Raw genomic sequence first — 25,723 nt, forward strand, 5'->3', positions numbered from 1 at the left:
ATATGGCTAGTTTTCCCAGCACCATTTATTAAATAGGGAATCCTATCCCCAGTTCTTGTTTTTATCAGGTTTGTCAAAGATCAGATGGTTGTAGATGTGTGGTGTTATTTCTGAGGCCTCTGTTCTGTTCCATTGGTCTGTCTCTCTGTTTTGGTACCAGTACCATGCTGTTTTGGTTACTGTACCCTTGTAGTATAGTTTGAAGTCAGGTAATGTGATGCCTCCAGCTTTGTTCTTTTTGCTTAGGATTGTCTTGACAATGTGGGCTCTTTTTTGGTTCCATAGGAACTTTAAAGTAGTTTTTTTCGAATTCTGTGAAGAAAGTCATTGGTAGCTTGATGGGGATGGCATTGAATCTATAAATTACCTTGGGCAATATGGCCATTTTCATGATATTGATTCTTCCTATCCATGAGCATGGAATGTTCTTCCATTTATTTGTGTCCTCTTTTATTTCGTTGAGCAGTGGATTGTAGTTCTCCTTGAAGGAGGTCCTTTACATCCCTTGTAAGTTGGATTCCTAGGTATTTTATTCTCTTTGTATCAATTGTGAATGGGACTTCACTCATGATTTGGCTCTCTGTTTGTCTGTTATTGGTGTATAAGAATGCTCATGATTTTTGCACATTAATTTTGTTTCCTGAGACTTGGCTGAAGTTGCTCATCAGCCTAAGGAGATTTTGGGCTGAGACGATAGGGTTATCTAAATATACAATCATGTCATCTGCAAACAGGGACAATTTGACTTTGTCTTTTCCTAATCGAATACCTTTTACTTCTTTCTCTTGCCTGATTGCCCTGGCCAGAACTTCCAACACTGTGTTGAATAGGAGTGGTGAGAGAGAGGGCATCCCTGTCTTGTGCCAGTTTTCAAAGGGAATGCTTCCAGATTTTGCCCATTCAGTATGATATTGGCTGTGGGTTTGTCATAAATAGCTCTTATTATTTTGAGATACATTCCCTCAATACCTAGTTTATTGAGAGTTTTTAGCATGAAGCATTGTTGAATTTTGTAGAAGGCCTTTCTGCATCTATTGAGATAATCATGTGATTTTTGTCATTGGTATATTCTGTTGATCTGGGGTGGAGAGTTCTGTAGGTGTCTATTAGGCCTGCTTGGTGCAGAGCTGAGTTCAAGTCCTGGATATCCTTGTTAACCTTCTGTCTCATTGATCTGTCTAATATTAACAGTGGGGTGTTAAAATCTCCCATCATTATTGTGTGGGAGTCTAAGTCTCTTTGTAGGTCTCTAAGGACTTGCTTTATGAATCTGGGTGCTCCTGTATTGGGTGCATATATAATATATATTTAGGATAATTAGCTCTTCTTGCTGAATTGATCCCTTTACCATTATGTAATGGCCTTCTTTGTTTCTTTTGATCTTTGTTGGTTTAAAGTCTGTTTTATCAGAGACTAGGATTGCAACCCCTCTTTTTTTTTTTTTTTTTTTTTTTCTGCTTTCCATTTGCTTGGTAGATCTACTTCCATCCATTTATGTTGAGCCTATGTGCATTCTTTGCACATGAGATGGGTCTCCTGAATATAGCACACTTATGGGTCTTGACTCTTTATCCAATTTGCAGTCTATGTCTTTTAATTGGGCCATTTAGCCCATTTACATTTAAGGTTAATATTATTATGTGTGAATTTGATCCTGTCATTATGATGTTAGCTGGTTATTTTGCCCATTAGTTGATGTAGTTTCTTCCTCACATTGATGGTCTTTACAATTTGGCATGTTTTTGCAGTGGCTGGTACAGGTTGTTCCTTTCCATGTTTAGTGCTTCCTTCAGGAGCTCTTGTAACGCAGGCCTGTTGGTGACAAAATCTCTCAGTGTTTGCTTGTCTGTTAGGGGTTTTATTTCTCCTTCACTTATGAAGCTTAGTTTGACTGGATATGAAATTCTGAGTTGAAAATTCTTTTCTTTAAGAATGTTGAATACTGGCCCCCACTCTCTTCTCGGTTGTAGAGTTTCTGCCAAGAGATCCGCTGTGAGTCCGATGGGCTTCCCTTTGTGGGTAACCCGACCTTTCTCTCTGGCTGCCCTTAACATTTTTTCCTTAATTTCAATCTTGGTGAATCTGACGATTATGTGTCTTGGGGTTGCTCTTCTTGAGGAGTATCTTTGTGATGTTCTCTGTATTTCCTGAATTTGAATGTTGGCCTGCCTTGCTAGGTTGGGGAAGTTCTCCTGGATAATATCCTGTAGAGTGTTTTCCAACTTGGTTCCATTCTTCCTGTCACTTTCAGGTACACCAATCAAATGTAGATTTGGTCTTTTCACATAGTCCCATATTTCTTGGAGGCTTTGTTCATTTCTTTTTACTCTTTTTTCTCTAACTTCTCTTCTGGCTTTATTTCATTAATTTGATCTTCAATCACTGATACCCTTTCTTCCACTTGATCGAATCAGCTAATGAAGCTTGTGCATAGGTCACATAGTTCTCGTACCATGGTTTTCAGCTCCATCAGGCCTTTTAAGGTCTTTTCTACACTGTTTATTCTAGTTAGCCATTTATCTAACCTTTTTTTCAAGATTTTTAGCTTCCTTGTGATGGGTTCAAACATGCTCCTTTAGTTTGGAGAAGTTTGTTATTACCTTCCTTCTGAAGCCTACTTCTGTCAACTCATCAAAGTCATTCTCCGTCTGGCTTTGTTCCATTGCTGGCAAGGAGCTGCGATCCTTTGGAGAAGAGGCGCTCTGGTTTTTAGAATTTTCAGCTTTTCTGCTCTGGTTTCTCCCCATCTCTGTGGTTTTATCTACCTTTGGTCTTTGATGTTGGTGACCTACTGATGGGGTTTTGGTGTAGATGTCCTTTTTGTTGATGTTGATGTTATTCCTTTCTGTTTGTTAGTTTTCCTTTTAACAGTCAGGCCCCTCAGCTGCAGGTCTGTTGGAGTTTGTGGGAGGTCCACTCCAGACCCTGTTTGCCTGGGTATCACCAGCGGAGCCTGCAGAACAGCAAATATTGCAGAACAGAAAATATTGCTGCCTGATCCTTCCTCTGGAAGCTTTATCCCAAAGGGGGACCCGCCTAGATGAGGTGTCAGTCAGCCCCTACTAGGAGGTGTCTCCCAGTCAGGCTACACAGGGATCAGGGACCCACCTGAGGGGGCAATCTCTGTTTTCAGAGCTCAAACACCATGCTGGGAGAACCACTGCTGTCTTCAGAGCTGACAGGCAGGGACGTTTAAGTCTGCAGAAGTTGTCTGCTGCCTTTAGTTCAGCTAAGCCCTGCCCACAGAGGTGGAGTCTAGAGGCAGTAGGCCTTGCAGAGCTGTGGTGGGCTCCACCGAGTTCCAACTTCCAGGCCACTTTGTTTACCTACTCAAGCCTCAGCAATAGGAGATGCCCCTCTCCCAGCCAGGCTGCCACTTCGCAGTTTGATCTCAGACTGCTGCATTAGCAATGAACAGGGTCCGTGGGTATGGGACCTTCCAAGCCAGGAACAGGAGAGAATCTCCTTGTCTGCTGGTTGCTAAGACCTTGGGAAAAGCACAGTATTTGGGTGGGAGTATCCCATTTTCCAGGTACAATCTGTCACAGCTTCCCTTGGTTAGGAAAGGGAAATCCTCCAACCCCTTGCACTTCCCAGGTGGAGGTGACACCCCGCCCTGCTTCAGCCCACCCTCTGTGGGCTGCACCCATTGTCCAACCAGTCCCAATGAGATGAACCAGGTACCTCAATTGGAAATGCAGAAATCACTCATCTTCTTGGTGAATCACTCTCGGAGCTGCAGACCGGAGCTGTTCATTTTCAGCCATCTTGGAATGGATCTGTCCTCTGACTTGTTTGAGTAGTGTTTTGTAGTTCTCCTTGGAGAGCTCTTCCTGCTTTGGCTCTCAGCTTGACTGTTGTTGGTGTATGGAATGTTAGGGAGTTTTGCGCATTGATTTTGAATCCTGAGACTTTGCTGAAGTTGTTAATCAGCTTAAGGAGCTTTGGGGCTGAGACCATGGGGTTTTCCAGATATAGGATCATGTTGTCTGCAAACAGGGATAGTTTGACTTCTTATCTTCCTATTTGGATGCCCTTTATTTCCTTCTGTTGCCTGATTGCCCTAGCCAGGACATCCAATACTATGTTAAATAGGAGTGGTGAGAGATGACATCCTTGCCTTGTGCCAGTTTTCAAGGGGAATGCTTCCAGGTTTTGCCAGTTACTATGATGTTGGCTGTGGGTTTGTCATAGATGGCTCTTATTATTTTGAGGGATGTTCCCTCAATACCTAATTTACAGGGAGTTTTTAACATGAAGGAGTGTTGAATTTTATAGAAATCCCTTTCTGTGTCTATTGAGATAATCATGTGGTTTTTGTCTTTAATTCTGTTTACATGAGGAATCACATTTATCGATTTGCACATGGTGAACCAACCTTACATCGCAGGGATAAAGGCTACTTGATTGTGGTGGATAAACTTTTTGATGTGCTCCTGGATTTGGTTTGCCAGTATTTTGTTGAGGATATTTGCATCCATGTTCATCAAGGATATTGGCTTGAAGTTTTCTTTTTTTGTTGCATCTCTGCCAGGTTTTGGTATCAGGATGATGCTCGTAGGCCTCATAGAATGAGTTAGGGTGAAGTCCCTCCTCCTCTATTCTGGGAATAGTTTCAGCAAGAATGATACCAGGTCTTCATTTTTTACCTTGTAGAAAAATTGACATGGTAAGATAGCTTGGTAGACATGAAATCAGAAGTGGGGGAGTTAGTTTGATCATCTTAGAGGAGGCATTCTTCATCACTGTAGGGGAAAAAAACTTTCAAGGAAATGGTGTACTTGAGTCCACAGGCCAAGGCACCTTCTTTCCCCAGAGCATGCTAGAGATACATTGACAGATTATTTTAGTTGCCTTTTTTATTCTATGTAGATGACCCCATCCCCGCCATATTCACATATTACTTCTTCACTTGGGGTACAAAATTTAGTAGGACACTACTTTCTGAGTCATATGCTGGATTTGAGGAGATACTGAAGCCACAAGACTCAAAGAACTTTTAAAGTGTGGGTGATTTGGCTAAAAGCTACTCTCATCTATGATATATTCATCTTACTAGTTTTGCTCTCAGAGGAAATTCCTGTTTCCAAGGTAAAGGAACCTTTCTCTAACTCTTCCTACCGTCCTCCTCACTAAATGGGTACAGAAAATATGCTTGGAAAAAAACACAGGGGACCTTTATATTGCCATTCTGAAATATCAGTAGTATCTGTCACATTTTGACAGGAACTAGATACTAATCAATTTATAAGATTGAGTTTTCATGTATCTAAAGTGCAGATACTCTGTGTTGATGGTTAAAGAGAAAGCCAGCTGGTTAGGTGTCAGATGATCTGTGACAGTGTTACCGTAGACATTTAATTGCATGACCATATCTTATCCAGATGGCATTTCTCACTTACACTGATACATAACCCCAGAGAGACAGAGGGGCAGATGTCAAATTTCCCTCAAAATAAAACTTTGAGTCCACTACCAAGTGAGGCTTTACAATTCTGCCCAAAGAGTAAAGAAATTACATTGATCTGGCAAGAAAGAATGAATGGGAACCCAAAGGTAGCTGCTTGAGTTAATCAGGTTGGTGAGTGGTTAGCAGGGTGCTAGAGTGGGCAAAGTCAACATTAAACCACCAGTGCACAACTTCCTAAGTACCCAATGTTCACCTTCCCAGCTCCTAGTATCTTTGCCACTTTACTCTTAACTGGAAACCCTCTGTACATTTTTTCCTCTTTGACTCAAAGCCTTTAGAACTCTTGAGCTCAAGCAGTCCCCTCCTGCCTTAGCCTCCTGAGTAGCTGGGACCACAAGCACACGCCACCACACCTGGATAACTTTTAAATTTTTTGTAGAGATAGGGTCTCTCCCTATGTTGCCCAGGTTAGTCTTGAACTCCTAGGCTTAAGTGATTCTTCTGCCTTGGCCTCCCAAAGCACTGGGGTTATGACCCACCATGCCTGGCCCCACATCTTGCTTTTCACATAATGAAATGTTTTGAAGACAGTTTGCATCAACATTCATAGATCTAGCTCAGTCTTTTTCATGTCTGCATAGAATTAGGTAGTATGAATGTAGTAAAATTTATATATCCAGACACCAGTTGATAGACCTTTAGTCATTTTTAGTCTTTTGCCATTACAAACAATACTGCACTGAATGTCGCGATCTATGCACCATTTTTTCACATATTCATAAGTAGCAGGTTACATTTCTAGAAGTAGAATTCTTCAGTCAAAGGATATATGTGCTTTACCCTCTGATAGATGTTACTCAATTGCCTCCCCGTCAAAGAGGTTCTACAAATTTTTACTCCTACCAACATACAGGAAGTATCTGTTTTCCCAAATCTTTGTCAACATATGTCATTTCTTTACTGAATTTACAGTAAAATTCACTTTTTTAAGGTATAAAGTTCTATGAATTTTGACAAATATGTAAAGTTATTTAACCACCACCACAATCAAAATCTAGAATATTTATATTATTTCCAAAAGCTCCTTTGTGGCCCTTTGTAGTCAATGCTCTGTCCCCATCCTGAGCCTTTGCCTAATGATCTAATTTCTGTTCTCAGTTTTGCCTTTTCCAGAATATCATATCAAAGAAAGCATGAAGTAAATAGCCTATTTGAGTCTGGTTTCTTTTACTTAGCATAATGCTTTTGAGATTCATACATGTTGTTACATTTATCAGTAGTTTATTCTTTTTCTCTATTGCTGAGTAGAATTTCATTGTATGATTGTTCCCAATTTGTACACATTTGCCAGTTGATAGCATTTGAATTGTTTTGAGGTTTTGGCAATTATGAATAAAGCAGTTAGAAATATTTAGGTACGTATCTTTGTGTGGACATAGGTCTTTGCTTTTCTCAGGTAAATACCTCAGTGTGGGATTGCTCAATTTTATGGTGAGTTTACATTTAACTTTATAAGAAACTGCCAAACACTTTTTCAAAGTGGCTTTATTATTTTCCATCCCTAGCAGCAAGACACAAGTGTTTCAGTTGCTCTGCATTCTTACCAACATTTCATATTGTCAATATTTTAAAAAATTTGGCCATTCTAATAAGTGTGTAGTGAATATTATGTATTTATCAAACTTTAAAAACGTTGCTATTCTGAAAATAATTTTTTTCATTTACATTTCTTTAATTAAGGGTAGTTAGAATACATTTAATATGTTGATAACACATATATTTCTTTTTCTTTGCTTTGCCTATTCATCTTCTTTGCCCATTTTTCTGTTAGGTGAGCTGATCATTTTCTTAATGATTTTTAAATGATGCTTATATGTTAGTGAATCCAACTATTTCATAATTGTTGCAAACATTTTTTTCTGTTTGTCATTTTTCACTTTGATTTGTTAACTTACAGAAATACAATTTACAAATTTTGAAGAGAAGAGGAGACTTTATTTCTTATAAAAGGTTACAGCCTGCATGATGGCCATTCTGACAGGTTGGGAAGTATAGCCTCCAGTCAGAAGCCAGAAACATACTTGGAGGGAGGGGCAAAGGGAACAAGAATTTACACAGAGCTGGTGGCCAAATATACATATTCAATAAGCTATAGAAGGAGTCATGAATATTTATGAAGGGAGAACCATCTGCATGTGTAATTGAGCCTTCTGCTTCTCCATATTCAGAAAATAGTGGTGATCTTAGGTGGAGTTTTTGGCCCTCTGACATCAAAAGGTGAAGCAGAGGATGTGAAAATACTAGCTACCTATTCTTCATAGACCGGCCAGAACCACCCCATGGTTAGTGATCTCTTATCCGGCAGAAAAGGTGGGGCAGCACCAGGGAGTCGATTGATATCAGTGGTGGAGCCTTTTGAAAGGGCTGGTTTCTGTTAGGCCCTTGAGAAGGAAAGGCTAATCCTAGTTAGCAAGGGAGAGGGTCTGAGCCCCTCCTACCCTCCATTCCATCTTGGCTGAGAATGCAGTTTTCAAGGTTTCTCTGGGGTCCCCTTGGCCAAAAGATGGTCTGGTCAGTCAGTTGGGGGGCTTAGAATTTTATTTTGTATAGCTTATAGCACACTTTTCTAAGTAATATTTGTATGTAACCTCTAGATTTTGTACCTCATTGGTGCAAAAATAAGGTGGTATAAATGAGAGAGTTTATAAAGGCAAGGTATATGAGACAAGACTATAAGGCTAGGCACCCTGGTTGAGTCAGTTCACCCTGCTTCCACTATTACCCAACACTAGAGATGCATGGCCAATACAGATTTTCTTGCTTTTTCTCACCATCTGCAAGTAACCAAGGCTTGTTGACAAACGCAGCTGCTTTGAGAAAGCATAGAGTCCCCAGGGCACGATTTTTCAATTTCAGATGTGGAAGAAGACTCGTTTAGTGGAAGCAATGTGCTTATTGCTGAGGCCATCAATACACCAGATTGTTACGCCTTTTGGCTGGGACACAGGGAATTCCTGTCTGCAGTGTCAGTGACATCACTTTGCCGGAAACAGCCTTCCTCCCTGCCAACCCTACACTTAAACATGGGATTCCACACTGACCACAAAGGCCTATTATGCTCAATGTAATCTATGGGCAAAAGAATTCAGGGGAGGCTAGAAGGGGTGGGGGGAAGAGAGAATAGATGGTTTGGTGGGAGGAAGTGAGAAGAATCAGGGAAGAGGACTCCTTTGCTTCCTCATTTCCCACACATAGAGCCTCTGTCAGCATTTGATTTTTGCGATCACTAACATTTTTAGAGTCAGGTACAACCAAGTGCAAAGTCAGTTATGTGAGTTATGTGCTGCTAATCTGAGAAGAGCATGTTGCCCAAGAACTGTGGGTGGGGAACCTCAGGTTGGCTAAATCTGATTTGCAGGAAGAGCTTGTTCTGCATCCCCACCCACATCTACACTATTTAGATATCACCAAATAGGCTCTCCCCACCCAAAACTGAGTCTCAAAGGGTCCACTCAGTATCAGCCAGGCTACGTTGTTAAAATACATGCAATTGTTTTCTAACTAAGAAGCTGCAAACTGAGAATAATCAGCTAATTAAAAGTTCAAAGAGTGGAAATAAAATAGCATTAAAAAGAGCCAGTAACTTCCTCTGATGTCTGTGGTTCAAGAGATCAGTGGAACAGGACATGGGTTATTTACTCCATTACCTGGTCTTTCTACCTTTCTTTTCATTCTCGCCCCGACGCCTTCCCTTCCTTCTTATTTCCTGGCTCTATTTTCTTGCCTGTGTCTCCCAAACCAATGTCCATCTTATTTTTCCTCCTCCTCTTTTGCCTTTCCCTTTAACTAACTGGTTATCATTGAGGTCTTTAGGATCAAAGTTTGTCTTTAGCAGTTGTGTTTCTCTTGATGTTTGTGCCGACTTCTTTAAGTAAAATATAGGCAGGAAAAAGCCCACTAAATTAAACTGCTTTATCCTTGAATGTGACTCTGGATTGGTTAATTGGAGAAATATGGGGTTGGGGTAGAATAAGACCTTTCCATTTAGATAGAATTTTGGACTAGTGCTTTTGCATTGAGTCAGCTGAGAAAGAATAAAACTGAAAAATTTCTATACATCTCTAATGCAGGATAATGATTTAAGGCATTGAAGTAGAATTGAGACACTTGGATCAAATCCCTGTTCTGCCATGTGTAAGGTGTATGACTTGGGCAAGTTCCTTAAGTTTCCTGAGAATCACAGTCTCAGCCTTTTGTCACTTAACTGTAAGCTTCTGACTGTCAGGGATCAGATTCATGATTTCAAAAGGTAGGACATTGGTGTGCTCAGTGAGAACAGTCCAGACAACCCTTCCAGTCAAATCCTCAATGTTGGTCACTTTTTATTTCTGGATAATGAGATTGGCTACCACATAGCAGTACTGGTAGCACAGCCCAGGCACTGTATGAGCCTCAGTCATGTATTGTAGGGTAGGGTGGTGGTTGAAAGCCCGGACCTTGAAGCCAGAATGCCTGTGTTTAATTCCTGGCCCTGTTACTGGTGGCAGCTATCTGGGTAAGCGTATCCATACAGGTCTACAGTGACCTCAATTCTTGCCTCCTCAGAAGAAAGAATTTGAGGGGCATAAAGTAGAAAAAGACTGAGTCAAGTTTCAGAGCAGGACTGGAAGTTTATTGAAAAGGCTTTAGAGCAGGAAAGAAAGGAAGGAACCCTTAGAAGAGATCCAAGTGGGCAACTTGGGGAACAAACACCGTGTTCAACTGTGATCCTAGGACTTTATAGGCTGCCACCTTTCCCTGTGATTCTTCCCTTAGGGTAGGCTACCTGCACACACAGTGCCCTCCTTACCTTTGTGAATTGAGCATACAGTGTGTTTAGGAAGTTGTGTGCATGCTCATCTGAGGCTTTCTTTCCTTTTCCGGTGGAGTGTTCCCGGCAAGTCATCTTCCTCCATTTGTCTCCTAATGTGCATGCCCAGGAAGTTGCTTCTCCCTGGTGCCTGAATTCCACAACACTTTAATGCTACAACTGTGGATCAGCAGGAGATTTTCTGTCCCTGGCTCCAGCTACCAAATTACCATTTTTGGAGAGGCAATGTGATAATTGTCAAACCATCACCTGACATTTCTAGTGGGTAGGGGAGAAAAGCCATTTCCTGCCATGTCTGTCTAACTATCTGTAACAGCGCAACATTTACATCAGTGTAACTTTGGGAAGTTACTTAATCTCTCTGTGACTCAGTTTCCTCATCTGTAAACTAACGATAATTATAATAGTGACTGTGAGTGTGACTTTATTTGAAATATAGTAGGGTGTTCGGAGATGTAATTAAGCTAAGGATCTTGAGATGAAATCATCTTGAATTTAGGGTGGGCCCTAAATCTGATGACTGGTGTCCTTATAAGAGAAAGGAGAAGGAAACTTGACACATAGAACAACAGGGGAAAAGGCCATGTGAAGACAGAGGTGGAGATTGGAGTGATGCAGCCACAAGCAGAGGAATGCTAAGAAGCTGAAAAAGACAAGAAAGACATCTCTTCCAGAACCTTCAAAGGGAGCATGCCCCTTTAACTTTACCTTAACTTTACCTTAACTTTTGGACTTCAGGCCTCCAGAATTATGAAAGAATAAATTTCTGTTTGAAGCCAGCAAGTTCATGGTAACTTGTTGTGGCAGTCCTAAAAAACTGATACAGATTTTATAGAGAAGATGATAGTATTACATGCACCTTATAGGACTGTAGTGAAGGCTAAATTAATGGCTGCATTTAAAGTGCTAAGAGGAGAATCTGGAATACAGTAAGAAATCTTTAGTGTAGGCTATTATGTGTTGTTAGCTCATTAAAGCTTCCATAGCAACCCTATGAAGCAGATACTGTTGTGACTCCCATTCTGCACGTGAGGAAATGGAGGCTTACAGGGACTAAGCAAAGGTAAGCTTGTCTGAACTCTGCTCTAACTTGAACCATCACCCAGAAGTCTGTGGAGTTTGACTCTCTGCTGATGGATCCTCATGATTGTGGCTCGGTGACTGTTCCTGATGATGGTCCCTCAGAAAAGACTCTCCAGTGCTGAGCTATGAAGAAGTCTAGAAGGTATTGAGAAGGCTGTCTCATGTGATTATGTTTACTCCTCCTGGATGCGTCTGCCCAGACCTGGCTTTGGCACAAGCTTTGCTCTGATGGAGCCAGGCTCTGTCCACACTTGGCTGTGTGGCCTGACCTCAGGTAGCCTCAGCACATCATTACCACAAGAGGCAGGGATGTGCCACCCTAAAAGGCCACACCCTCACTCTCCATTGACTTCAACAGTCCCCAATGGTTCCTTGTTCACCCCTAAGTTGCTGAGCATGGATTATACGAATGACATTAGAAGTAAGTCACATCACTCAGAATAAGGCAAAGCCCTCACTAGTGCCCTCAAGGCCTTATGAGCAGGGCACCCCATTGTTCCTCTGACCAGTTCCTACTACTCTCCCCTCAGGGCCTTTCCATGTACAGTTCCAGTTTCTGTAAAGCTCTTGCCTCAGAGGTATGCAGGCTTTCTCCCTGCAATAGAAATCACCTTCTCAGGCCAGTCCTAATCACCACATCCTTCCTTTTTACTTTCCTTGATTTTTCTTCCTCCTCAGCACTTAAAATTATGTAATACACTGTAAATTTTACTTGTTTATCTTGCTTATTGTATTTTTCTCCGGACTAGAATATAAGCACCATGAGGACAGGGGCATTTCTCATTTTGGGTTATTGCTGTAGCTCAGAGCCTAGGGCCTATCTAGTTCATAGTAATAATGTATTCAATAAGTAATTATTGAGTGACCAATAGAAGAAATGAATGAGGCATAGTCCCCTCTCCAACAACTATAGAACTCCCAAACTGAAATGGTTCAAACTATATCTAGAGGTAGCACATGAAGAGAGGACTATTGACATAACTGAGCTTTGTAGAGTGTGGGGGGAACATAGCTTCCAACTGAGCTTGATTTTGAAGGAGACAAAAAGACTTGGAGAATGAGGAGAATGGAATTACAAATGAAGGAAGTCCCATACTGAAAAAAATTCAGAGAATCCAAAATTCATTCATCCATCCATCCATCCATCCATCCATCCATCCATCCATCCATCCAACATGGGATATACCAATGAACAGGTCAGAAAAAAGTCCCTGCCCTAGGGAGCTTACATTCTAGTAGTCATGTCAGGAATTCTCATCTTGGACCCAAACAGATCTGTTGGTTGGAATGGTAAAATGAGAAGGGCTTAAATTTCTGAAGGGCTTGGAGGTCTAGGTAGACAGTGTGGCTTTCATCTGGCACACAGCAGGCCATAGGTTCTTGATAAGGTAGAGTCTTAGGAACGTCAATTGTGGAAGATTTCTATAGCCACATGAAGGAGGGATTCTGATAGGGAAGAGAATTAGGAAGTGTGGGAGTCGCCAGAAAGGGCCATTGTAGAAGATCAGATATGAGGTAAGGGTGACTGGAATCAGGGGATGTGGATATCATTGTAGAAGAAGGTAGGTCTAAGGGGCTTGGGATGAAATAACTGAGAAAAGATCTTCAAGCCCCTAAGTGAGAGAACAACCTACATATATATCCTCAAGAAGAGCTCCCTGAAGGAGAAGGAGGAAGGTAGCAGGGGTGGTGTACAGACTGACTCTGGGAGTTGGAGGAATGACAAGGCCAGATTAGGACCAGTCTTCTGAGCTACAGTGATTGTTCCATCATTAGGCTATGTAAACACAGGAAGGACCACAACATTCCTTGGATGTTTGCTCACCAATGCTTGTCCACATTTGCTGTTTTGTTCTCTATATGACAAGAAAAGTTTAGTCCAGATGTGACCCATAACAAATTGGAAACAATTTGAATCTAGTCAGTCACATTGGATCTGCAAAGCAAAACTTGTTTTTGCCTGAAATCCACCACATCTGTCAACACCCTAAATCTATTTATTAATGGAGTAACATTTTAAAATGTTATATTTTTGTTATCACAGAGTAGCAATGCTGGGATTTCTCTGTACAACAGAATTTTGACTATGGACAAAATTAAATAATTTGTTTGTTTGTTTTGGAGACAGGGTCTCACTCTGTTGCCCAGGCTAGAGTGCAGTGGTGTGATCTTGGCTCACTACAACTTCAGTGTCCTAGGCTCAAGTGATCCTCCCACCTCAGCCTCCCAAATAGCTGGGACTACAGGCCAACAGGCACTTGCCACCACGCCTGGCTAATTTTTGTATTTTTTTTTTTGGTAGAGACAGATTTTCACCATGTTACCCCCCAGTCTCAAACTCCTGGACTCAAGCGATCCACCCACCTTTGCCTCCCAAAGAGCTGGGATTACAGGTGTGAGCCACCGCACCCTGCTGAAATTAAATAATTCTGATTTTCACCTTAGTATGATTGTAACTGGACATCATGATGGCTGTTTCTATAAGAATCAAAAGAACCTTTGCTTCCTTTGATTTGTATAAAAATCTTGAAGGCATTTTTCCTCTGACATAGCTAGTTGGCTTGAAATCAGCTTGTGTTTTTTCAAAGCTTGGGTTTCCTTCAGTTTTGTCTCTCTGTCAGGTGACGAGCTGAAGTTAATATTACCTTGCTGTCTCACTTTAAGCAGAAAATTCCTCTCCCTTGTCTCATCACATGAAAAGAAAAAAATGCAAAGGAAGTGGCAGTCTTAAATTCTCCAGTACAGTAAGCCAATTCAAAGGGAAAACAATGATAACACTTTGCCATTGGATATTTTTGGTAAAATCGTTTGTTGAAATTCTGTTTCAAAATATCATTTCACATTGTACGACAGAAACCACATTTCTGTTAGCCACAAGGCAAATTAAGGGCTTTTCAGGGGGAAGACAATCAATGTGAATTTTCCATAACAGAGCTTGACTGTGGCAGTCATGGGGTCTGAAAGCACTCTGGGGGTCCAAGAATAAGGGGCAGTTACCTAAGTAATTCTATTTTTATGAGCACATCCAAGATATGTCAACCTGCACCACACCTCTAGCACCTCTTCTCTGGCACCACTTCTGAGAGATGACTTTCCTGCTTCCTGGATGTGATCAGGGCTTTTGAAAACTGGCTTTCATATAGTCCATGGAAGACAGCATTTTAATTACTGCTCTCTGGATAATGTAGTCAGTTACATGAAAAACAAACTTAACCATCGTGGGTTTTTTGGTAATAAAAACATTTGAAAAATCACTTACGGAAAATTCCTAAATTTTCTCTCTGACCTAAAAGTCTTTTTAGGATGAAAGGCTTCTATATATTCTGGTAACCTGGATATCATTGCAAAAGCTGGGAAAATGTGGAAAAGTGTATATCCAACTCCTCAGTGACAAGAAGAAGTTAGTAAATATTCTCATTAGGAAAAGGAAGAAATAATTATAGTCACATCAAGTTGGTTCCCACCGCTGGGCTCTTGCAGTTTCTGTTCCTTCTCCCTCTTATGTTCTTCCTCCCTCTCCAAGCTAGTGTTTTCTCCTCAAATGTCACCTTCTAGGTCTCAGCTCAAATGTCATCTTCTGAGAGAGGCTTTTTTGACCCTCAATCTGATATCTTTTCCTTCATTCCCAATTCTACTGCAAGTCACTCTATCACGTTCCTTGGTTTGAATTTCTTCTTAGCACGTATCATGACCTGATATGACCTATTTATGTGCTTCTTTTCTGGTTTATCTTTCTCCCTAACTAGAATGTAAATTCCAAAGAGCAGAGGCCTTATCAGTTTTTCTTTTTTTATTGTAGTAACTTGGATGCTAAGAATAGTGCCTGAAATGGCCATGGAAGGAAAATGAGATAGCAAGATTGTCATATTTACAAAAACAAAAGAAGTTAATAGATAGACCTTGTTGAATAGGTTGAGGGAGTAAAACATTCAAAATTTTATTATGGTAGAAACATTGCTACAAGGAATTTGTTTGTTGTTATATTTATAATTGGTTGTTATATTTATAATTATTTATCCAAAGGACATGCTAGTTAGGGCTGTGTTTGTCAACATCACAACATTGGGAACCAAAATGGGGTGCCCTTAGAGGGTTCTTTTCCAGATTCCAGAACACTGGCATCAAAGAGGACATCTCTCCCATACCAGTTTTATCGGGATGTTTTAGCTTCAAGTAATTAAAATCCTGACTCTAATTGGGTCAAAGCATTAAGTCTTGTGGAAGGATGGACTCAGCATTTGTTGATTTAGCAGCTTAAAATGCCATCAAGGACTCACATTCTCTGCATCTCTCTGCTCTACCATCATTGGATGTCATCCCTTCCAGGCAGGACAACGTTTAAGGATGAAGAGAGAATGTTTTCTTTTTTCCCTAGACTTGCCCCAGAAGACTTCCTCCAGGGTCACATGGGCCATAATTAGGTGGCATACCCATTGTTAAACCAATCACTGGTGAGGGAATGAAATTACACAGACAAGTCCATCCCTGAGCTTGGGGGACAGGCAAGCATCTGAACAAAATGGAGGTTCTTTTGGGAAGGGAGAAGTGGGAAAGTGCTGTATTTCATCTGCTCTTCCTTGTTTGGAAGCAATAGATAATGATGTTGCTAAAACTTTTTCTCCTAAATTTTGCATTGTTTGGTCTGGTGGGTAAAGACTGCCTCAAGATTCTGGGGATTGAGGTGGATTGGAGACCCATACCTTAATCCAGGCTTAGAGTTGAATTAAGTTCAAGCTTCTGCTCAAGAGCTTCAGGGGGAGCTCCCATTTCAGTGCCCAGCCAGCTTCTACTGACAAAGGGGGAAAGAGAAAGAGGAGACCTGGGCTCCTCTTTTAGCTTTTTGATCCCACCCTCTGTCCTCAGAGAAGTATAAACTATTCTAGAGAACCCATCTCATTTCTGTATGCTTTTTAATTATGTTATCTTGTCCTTTCTTCCCAAAGCATAAGGAAAACGTTTGGGGATAGTTTGGGGAGTTGAGAGAGGAGGAGGTTGAGTTGTCAAAATGGAGGGAATGGTGCAACCATTTCATTTCCTGTTTGCTTCCTCTATACAATCTGTTTACATCTGACCAAAGTAGCTTTTGCCCTTTTTTTGGAGAGGGAGTTTCACTCTGTCGCCACGCTGGAGCACAGTGGTGCGATCTTGGCTCACAACAACCTCTGCCTCCTGGGTTCAAGTGATTCTCCTGCCTCAGCCTCCTGAGTAGCTGGGACTGCAGGTGCACGCCACCACACCCATCTAATTTTTGGATTTTTAGTAGAGATGGGATTTCACCATGTTGGCCAGGATAGTCTTGATCTCTTGACCTCGTGGTCCACCTGCCTCGGCCTTCCAGAGTGGTGGAATTACGGGTGTGAGCCACAGCGCCTGTTTTCGGTTTTTAATTTTTTTCAGACAGAGTCTTGTTCTGTCACCCAGGCTGGAGTGCAGTGGCGTGATCTCGGCTCACCGCAACCTCCACCTCCTGGGTTCAAGTGATTCTCCTGCCTCAGCCTCCTGAGTAGCTGGGATTACAGGCGCCCACCACCACGCCTGGCTAATTTTTGTATTTTTGATAGAGATGAGGTTTCACCATATTGACCTGGCTGGTCTCAAACTGCTGGCCTTAAGATCCACCTGCCTTGGCCTCCCAAAGTGCTGGGACTACAGGCGTGAGCCATGACGCCCAGCCACTTTTGCCTTTATATAACTCTACTATTGGAGCCTTTTTAATGTCCCATGACAGAATGAGACTAAAGACAAAATAAATAATATGAATTCTGATCCAAAATGTTCAAGACTCCTCAGCCTCTATGCCATTACTAATTGCTTACTATGTAAGGGTGGTCTAAATGCAAGGAGTATGTATGTCAAGCCAGGAAATGTCATGGAATAGTAGGATTTGTTGTTTGATGATGCATTCTTAATACTTTTTAACATCTTAAACATTTTGTGGTAGATTTCAAAAATGAGGAGGGCTATCCTTGTTTTTTGTTATTTGTTACTTGTACCTTGATAGATCTGTATGACCTGTTAAACAGCCAATTTGGGGCTCTTCTCACTCCTCATTCCATATCTGATCACTGACCTAGTTTTGTCCGTGCCACAGCCACTAACTCAGTCTTGGCCTTTGTCAAAGTACAAACAAATCCTTTTGTTCTTGAATTATTTCCCAATTACTTTGTAAGTGCCTCATTGATAAAAAAGATTGGCTTTTAATCTGTCTCTGATATCTTCAGGTAGCCATTACAAGACTAGACAGAAAGGGGAGGAAAATCAGTGTTTTTGATTTCTTGTTGGTATTTTTTTTTCTGCTTTTGGTTTTAGAGTCTAACGTGAAGACATTTTGCTCCAAGAATATCCTAGCCATCCTTGGCTTCTCCTCTATCATAGCTGTGATAGCTTTGCTTGCTGTGGGACTGACTCAGAACAAAGCATTGCCAGAAAACATTAAGGTAAGTCAAATATGTGTGTGCGTTTGTGTGTATGTAAGAGGGGATCTGGGTGGGACAGGGGGAAGAGGGTTAAGGTATGTAGAGCATAGGGGAGGAGTTGAGGTTCTAACAGCCCAGGAACAAGTCAATTTCCACCGGATTAGGGGAGTAAAATGGAAATAGATGCTCATTCTAGAAGAGTAAATGCCTTGAATCAATTAGTAGTGGGAAGATAACTGCCTTTATGATTGTTTAGCAAACTCATTAAATTGATACTCTGGCAGAGATTAATGCTTTATTCAGCTCATCCAGATCTGTGTAATACTATGCCAAGATTCTATATTCTAGTATATTTCCACTTCTTCATCATGGGTGAATCACAATACTGCACTCTGTTCTTTTTACTTCATTATTATCACTATCACCAAAACAATATGTTTATTATACAGCTCTGTATAAAGTACTGTGGAAGTCAGAGATTGTGGAGAAGACATGTATCTTATCTCCAGATATAGTAAAGAATCAACAAAATCAATAAAAGCAAATCAGAAAACATATGTGTATCAAGTATAGTCATTTGAAATGAATTCATGGATAGGCAGATTTCTTGTGATATTTCTACATTTGAACAACTAGTTACTATCATTAAAGATCATTAGGCTCATTAACTTTAATGTATTTCTGTTTTCTTTCCAGTTCATCAAAGTAAAATTTCAGACATGAATATCTCACAAGTACTTTGTAATATGGTCATTATATTTTTTAATCTGTTAATTAAAAAGCATGTGGTAAATAAAAATTTATATTATAGATATACCATTTTAAACTTTCACTGAAATTATAGTAAACAAATATATAAGGGCCCAGATGATACCAATATACTAATAAGCATGTATGTATATGTGGGCAGTAATATATCCAAAAGTTAACTTGACCATGGAGGCCTGGGAATACATGTGTAGAAGTATATTCTCTTGTATTTGAAGATGTTGAACTGGGAGCCTGCATATGCCAGGCCTCTGAAACTTTTGCCATCCACCCAAATCACTGTATAGCAGAGGCGTGGGTGTCACACTGGCATCTTTTTGTCAAGTTCAACCCAGTGGTGCTGTGTACAGCAGTCCCTTTGTCAAGCCAGAAAGCTGATACTATCTCATTGTTAAGGGTCTCTTGCCTTTTAATATTGAGTGATGTTGTTTCCTTGGCAAAACTTCACTCACAGTTGAAGTCTCATGACATCTTGATTCCATTATTTGTTTACCAGTTCCAGAAATACATGATTGCCTTCTTAATTTGACCTTTTTACATGTTCAGTATTGCATCATTGGAGAGGGAGACGCTTAGCAGGCAAAATCCATGACAAACTTGAGTTATGTTCTCAAGAATATGTGTGGTCATGGACGACCTTCCTTCATTCACAGTGGTCTCCTTCAAGTCTGTTGTGCTTCTGCATTGTTATATGGGCCTGGCAAAATGGAACAAGGTCTTTGGCGTTCTTTAAATAAAAGGGAGGAGTATTGAAGAGCAGTCATTGGCATCTGAAGTGAATCTTTTTAATAATATCACTGATTTATTTTATATAAAGATAGTTTTATATATGCAAACTAGTCGTTTGTTGAGGTTATATAATTTTAGTAAGATTCCTGGCATATATTGGGGGCAAAATATTTCAGAAACTTGTATTCTGGTGATGGCTTTAAACCAGATGTGCTGTCCAATTTGATAGCCACTAGCCACATTCAGCTCTTTACACTTAAGTCAATTAAAATTATATAAAATAAAAAATTCTGTCCCTGTGTTACACTAGCTACATTTCAAGTGCTCAATAGCCACACATGGCTGGTGGCTACTGTATTGGACAACACAGATATAGAATATTTCCATTGCTGTAGAAAGTTCTACTAGGCATTGCCACTTAAAGCATACTCTTGAATGATAACTCTGAAGTCGTTCAAAACCAAGTTTAATGAATAAGGTGTATGATAAAACATTTTATAAAATCTAGAATAAGAAACAAAAAAACTTTTTTTCTTGCATGGTTTGTACACTAGTACCAGGATCATCCCAAATATCATGGGCTACTAAACTGGTTTGAGTAGTTTATTGAAATAAATATATTTGCTTCCAAAAATGACCAATTAAAAGATAATACTTATTTGGATATTTGTACTGATACATGTGTTTTTTTTGTTTGTTTGCTTTTTGTTTGAGGTTTTTTTTTGTCTTTTTTTTTTTTTTTTTTTTTTTTTTTTGAGATGGAGTCTCACTCTGTCGCCCAGGCTCGAGTGCAGTAACGCAATCTCAGTTCACTGCAAACTCTGCCTCCCGGGTTCGCGCCATTCTCCTGCCTCAGCCTCCCGAGTACTGGGACTACAGGCACCTGCTACCATGCTCGGCTAAGTTTTTGCATTTTTAGTAGAGATGGGGTTTCACTGTGTTAACCAGGATGGTCTTGACCTCCTGACCTTGTGATCCACCTGCCTCAGCCTCCGTGCTGGGATTACAGGCGTGAGCCACCGCGCCCGGCTGATACATGTGTTTTAAGAACACACAATGACATGACTTTCTGACCATACCTCATTCAGCAGTTCTTCATTCATTTTTTATAAGTTTATGCATTGACAATTATTTATTACACCCCAGCCTGGCTGACAGAATAAGACTCTGTCTCAAAAAAAGTAAAATAAAAAATATTCATTGTCTGTGTTAGGCACTGGGCTACACAATAAGTAAAGCCGGTATATAGATGTGACTGAGCTTACCATCTGGGGATGCAAACGTATTTAATAACACAGATTATTAATTGTAATTGTGATAAATTGCCACCAAATGAAAGTTTTGGGATCAGGCAAGTCTCCCCTGAAAAAATGATATTAGAATAATATCTGAGGAATGATTGGAAGTTAGCTGGGAAAGACATAGGTAAAGGGTAGTCCAGGCAGGGCCGAGCACAGTGGCTCATGCCTGTAATCCCAGCAGTTTGGCAGGCCAAGGTTGGCAGATTGCCTGAGCTCAGGAGTTTGAGACCATCCTGGGCAACATGGTGAAACCCCATCTCTACTAAAATACAAAAAATTAGCTGAGTGTCGTGGCACGTACTTGTCATCCCAGCTAGTTGGGAGGCTGAGGCACGAGAATCGCTTGAGCCCCAGAGGCGGAGGTTGCAGTGAGCCAAGATCACACTACTGCACACTAGCTTGGGCTACAGAGTTAGACTCCATCTCAAAAAAAAAAAAAAAGTATTCCAGGCAGAAGGAAAGCGGATGCAAGAGTCCTGAAACAGGAAGGAGTTGGGTATCTCCTAGGAACTAGTTGGAGAGCAGGAGTGGGCCATGTGTTATATAAAGATGGGGAGGTAGGTGGTGCAGGCCCTGCAAAACAGGTTGAGGATTTCAGTTTTAATCCTAAGAGTAGTGGGAAGCTAGTGGTATGATCAGATTTGTTTTTGCAAAGATCACTCTGATTTCAATGAATTAGAGGGGGATGAGATGTAGGAGGATACCAGGAGGAGGCTACAAGAAAAATTTGGAAGGACGGGGAGGCTTTGGGTGTAATTTTTGAAGAATTGTTTTGAGTACTGGAAAGCCAATGGGAAATGTCAAGAAAGCAGTTGGATAATCAGATTTGGACCTTTCTTTTCTGAGCAAATGTCTACTGCCGTGCTCAACAAAAATATAAAACAAGCCAAATTTTAAATTTTCAAAGAGCCACATTTTAGAAAGTAGAATAAAAGAGGTGAAAGTAATTTTAATAATATATTTTATGTAGCCCAATGTATCCAAAATATTATTTCAACATTTCATCAAAATAAAGAATTGTTGGCTGGGTGAGGTGGCTCATGCTTATAATCCCAGCACTTTGGGAGGCTGAGGCAGGTGGATCACCAAGTCAGGAGTTCAAGACCAGCCTGACCAACATAGTGAAATCCTGTCTCTACTAAAAATACAAAAAACATTAGCTGGGCGTGGTGGTGGGCACCTGTAGTCCCAGCTACTTGGGAGGCTGAGGCAGGAGAATTGCTTGAACCTGGGAGGCAAAGGTTGCAGTGAGCCTAGATCACGCCACTACACTCCAGCCTGGGTGACACAGCAAGACTCTGTCTCAAAAAAAAAAAAAAAAAAAATTGTTTGTTTGTTTGTTTGTTTTTTGAGACAGAGGAGTTTCACTCTGTAGCCCAGGCTGAAGTGCAGTGGTGCGATCTCGGCTCACTACAACTTCCGCCTCCCAGGTTCAAGCAATTCTCCTGCCTCAGCCTCCTGAGTAGCTGGGACTACAGGCACATGCCACCACACCCAGCTAATTTTTGTATTTAGTAGAGACGGGGGTTTCACCATGTTGGCCAGGATGGTCTCGATCTCTTGACCTCTTGATCCGCCCACCTGGGCCTCCCAGAGTGTTGGGATTACAGGCGTGAGTGACCACCATGCCCAGCCAAAAAAAAATTGTTAATGAGATATGTTACATTCTTTTTTCATACTATCTTCAAATTTTAACTTATGGTGTATCTCGATTCCAACTAGTCACATTTCAAGTGCTCAATTGCCAGCTATTTGTTACCCTGGTTAGATAGCACAGGCCTAGATTAAAGCTATGTCTCTGATGGCATTGATTGACTGAAGTCTTAGAAATGGACGAGGTCATCTAGGAAGGGGTTATAAAATGAGAAGAGAGTCAAGGTCCAAGTCCTGAGAATCTCTATCATTTAAAGTAGGGGTCCCCAACCCCCAGGCCATGGACCAGTACAGCAGGAGGTAAGCAGCAGGTGAGCAAGCAAAGCTTCATCTGTATTTACAGTTGCTCCCCATCGCCTACTTTACTGTCTGAGCTCCATCTCCTGTCAGATCAGTGGCAGCATTAGATTCTCATAGGACCGCAAACCCTATTGTGAACTGCACGTATGTAGGATTGGGATTGCGTGCTCCTTGTGAGAATCTAATGCCGGATGATCTGTCACTGTCTCCCATCACCCCCATATGGGACTGTTTAGTTGCAGGAAAACAAGCGCAGGGCTCCTACTGATTCTACATTATGGTGAGTTGTATAATTATTTCATTATATGTTACAATGTAATAAAAATAGAAATAAAGTGCACAATAAGTGTAATGTACTTGAATCATCCCGAAACCATTGCCCCTTCTCTCCACCTCTGGGTCTGTGGAAAAATTGTCCTCCGAGAAACTGGTCCCTGGTACCAAAAAGGTTGGGGACCACTGATTTAAAGGGTGAATAGGGAAGGAATTCCTCCTAAAACATAATGATAATATTATTTAGTGCTTTGCAGTTATAAATCATTTCCACGTGCATTTCCATTTTTTCTTCCCATGAATGCTGTGAAGAAGGGAAGGTTATCTCCCTTTTGTTTTTTTTTGGTTTTTTTTTTGAGACAGAGTTTTGCTCTTGTTGCCCAGGCTGGAGCTCAGTGGTACGATCTCGGCTCACCACAATCTCTGCCTCCTGGGTTCAAGCGATTCTCCTGCCTCAGCCTCCCGAGTAGCTAGGATTATAGGTGTGCCACTATGCTCGGCTAATTTTTGTATTTTTAGTAGAGATGGGGTTTCTCCATGTTCGTCAGGCTGGTCTTGAATTCCTGACCTCAGTTGATCCGCCCGCCTTGGCCTCCCGAAGTGCTGGGATTACAGGTGTGAGCCACGGTGCCCAGCCATCCCCGTTTCATTATTTATTTATTTATTTTTAAATATATTTTAGGTTATAGGGTACATGTGCACAATGTGCAGGTTTGTTGCATATGTATACATGTGCCATGTTGGTGTGCTGCACCCATTAACTCATCATTTACATTAGGTATATCTCCTAATGCTATCCCTCCCTCCTCCCCCGACCCCACCACAGGCCCCGGTGTGTGGTGTTCCCCACCCTGTGTCCAAGTGTTCTCATTGTTCAGTTGCCATCTATGAGTGAGAACATGTGGTGTTTGGTTTTCTGTCCTTGCCATAGTTTGCTCAGAATGATGGTTTCCAGCTTTATCCATGTCCCTACAAAGGACATGAACTCATCTATTTTATGACTGCATAGTATTCCATGTTGTATATGTGCCACATTTTCTTAATCCAGTCTATCATTGATGGACATTTGGGTTGGTTCCAAGTCTTTGCTATTGTGAATATTGCCGCAATAAACATACGTGTGCATGTGTCTTTATAGCAGCATGATTTATAATCCTTTGGCTATATACCCAGTGATGGCCATCCCCATTTTATAGACAACAAAATCAAAGCCTTAGATGTTCTCTCACCCAAGGCAGAGGGGGAGCTAAAACTAGAATTCAGTTTTCTGATCCAAAGACTAATGTTCTTTTCATTTGTCTTAATGAGTTTTTCCAAACAACACTTCCTATTAACAGAAATTGCATGCAGGATGTTTATTTTGGGAAGTGATTCCAAGGAAACAAGGAAGAAGGGAAAGAGAGGAGCAAATTACCATGTTGGGCAACTGAGGCTTGATCCTCCCAGGGACCCTCTGAAGAGCTGTGGAGAGTGAACTTTAGAATTGTCTGCCTTGGGGATTTATCCCCTGGTTCTCATCACCTGTTGGTCAAGGGTTGCTCCCATCCGGTGTTAAGTCCCTGTCACTTCCAGGTTTGCACGTGTGTCAGAGGGGCCATGTGGGTACCACAGGTGACAACCTAGGTAGCAGGAGAGAAGCTCCTGGGCAAAAATAGAGAGATAAGGAGATACTGCTGGGGCTGGAGTAAAAAGTTGGCCAAGATGTAAAATGGCCACAAGAAGTATCTGAAGTATCATTGCATCTCCTGCTTTTTGTGGAGGTGAGGGTTCTTTGTACACATAACTTCAATACAATAGAGAGATATTCATACAGAGACAGTGCTGTGGAAGCCCAGAGAAAGAAGCTGCTAGTTGTGCCTGATTACATGGAGACTTCACAGAGAAGGTAGCCTTGGAACTGAATCTTAAGTACTATGGCTTGAATGTTTGATCCCTCCAAAACTCATGTTGAAACTTAATCCCCAGTATAATAGTATTAAGAGGCAGGGCCTTTAAGAGGTGGTGGATCATGAGGGCTCTGACCTTATGAATGGATTAATCCATTCATGGATAAATGGATTGAGTTATCACAAGGGTGGGTTAGTTAGCATTAGGGTAGGTCTGTATTAAAAGCTAGTTTGGCTCTCAGTATGCCCCCTTTGCCATGTGATGCCCTGTGCCACCTCGGGACTCTGCAGAGTCCCCACCAGCAAGAAGGCCCTCATGAGATGTTGCCTCTTGACCTTGGACTTCATAACTTCCAGAACTGTAAGAAATACATTTATTTTTAAAATAAATTACCTAGTATCAAGTATTCAGTGATAGCAACAGAAAATGGACTACGACAAATGGTAAGGAGTTTTCCAGAAAGTGGGATAGGACATGTTCCAGGCAAAGATTATATCATGTGTTGAAGAGTGACAGCTTGAAATCATATGCAATCCCTGTGGAATCAGCAGCTCAGTATGGTTAGATTATTGAATATGGGGGCAGGAAGGAGTGGTGGAAGAGGAGGTCCAAGTCTGAACTTAGTATTTCTGGCTTAAAAGTGGGCATCTCATCCATTAAACTGCAGTGGTGTTCAAGCTTGGATCCATATTAGAAGCACCTGGGGAGCTTTTCAAAAATATGGCTGGGCCCCATCTCAGGTCAATTAAATCATCTTTGGAGGTTAAAGTTAAATAAAAATGATTCAAAATATTGTAGATCACTGGGCGCGGTGGCCCATGCCTGTAATCCCAGCACTTTGGGAGGCTGAGGCGGGCAGATCACTTGAGGTCAGGAGTTCGAGACCAGCCTGGCCAATATGGTGAAACCCATGTCTTTAGTAAAAATACAAAAATTAGCCGGGCGTGTTGTCAGGTGCCTGTAATCCCAGCTACTCAGGCGGCTGAGGCAGGAGAATCGCTTGAACCCAGGAGGCAGAGGTTGCAGTGAACCG

General features: G+C 41.3%; 1 protein-coding gene and 1 long non-coding RNA gene across 6 annotated transcripts in view; one reads left to right on the forward strand and one right to left on the reverse strand.

The window, feature by feature from the left end:
• Positions 1–25,723, forward strand: part of ENTPD1 (ectonucleoside triphosphate diphosphohydrolase 1) — a 173,636-nt gene that overhangs the window by 113,864 nt on the left and 34,049 nt on the right. For all 3 annotated transcript variants that reach the window (XM_038009352.2, XM_073019214.1, XM_007963683.3), the window contains one exon: positions 17,673–17,800. In XM_038009352.2, coding sequence (XP_037865280.1) covers positions 17,673–17,800 — 128 coding nt within the window. The remainder of the gene's footprint in view (positions 1–17,672; positions 17,801–25,723) is intronic.
• The window catches only part of LOC119627954 (uncharacterized), a 170,901-nt gene that overhangs the window by 77,661 nt on the left and 67,517 nt on the right, over positions 1–25,723 (reverse strand). The gene's annotated exons all lie outside the window — the stretch shown is intronic.

This window comes from Chlorocebus sabaeus, chromosome 9, assembly GCF_047675955.1.
Source record: "Chlorocebus sabaeus isolate Y175 chromosome 9, mChlSab1.0.hap1, whole genome shotgun sequence".
Taxonomy (NCBI): domain Eukaryota; kingdom Metazoa; phylum Chordata; class Mammalia; order Primates; family Cercopithecidae; genus Chlorocebus; species Chlorocebus sabaeus.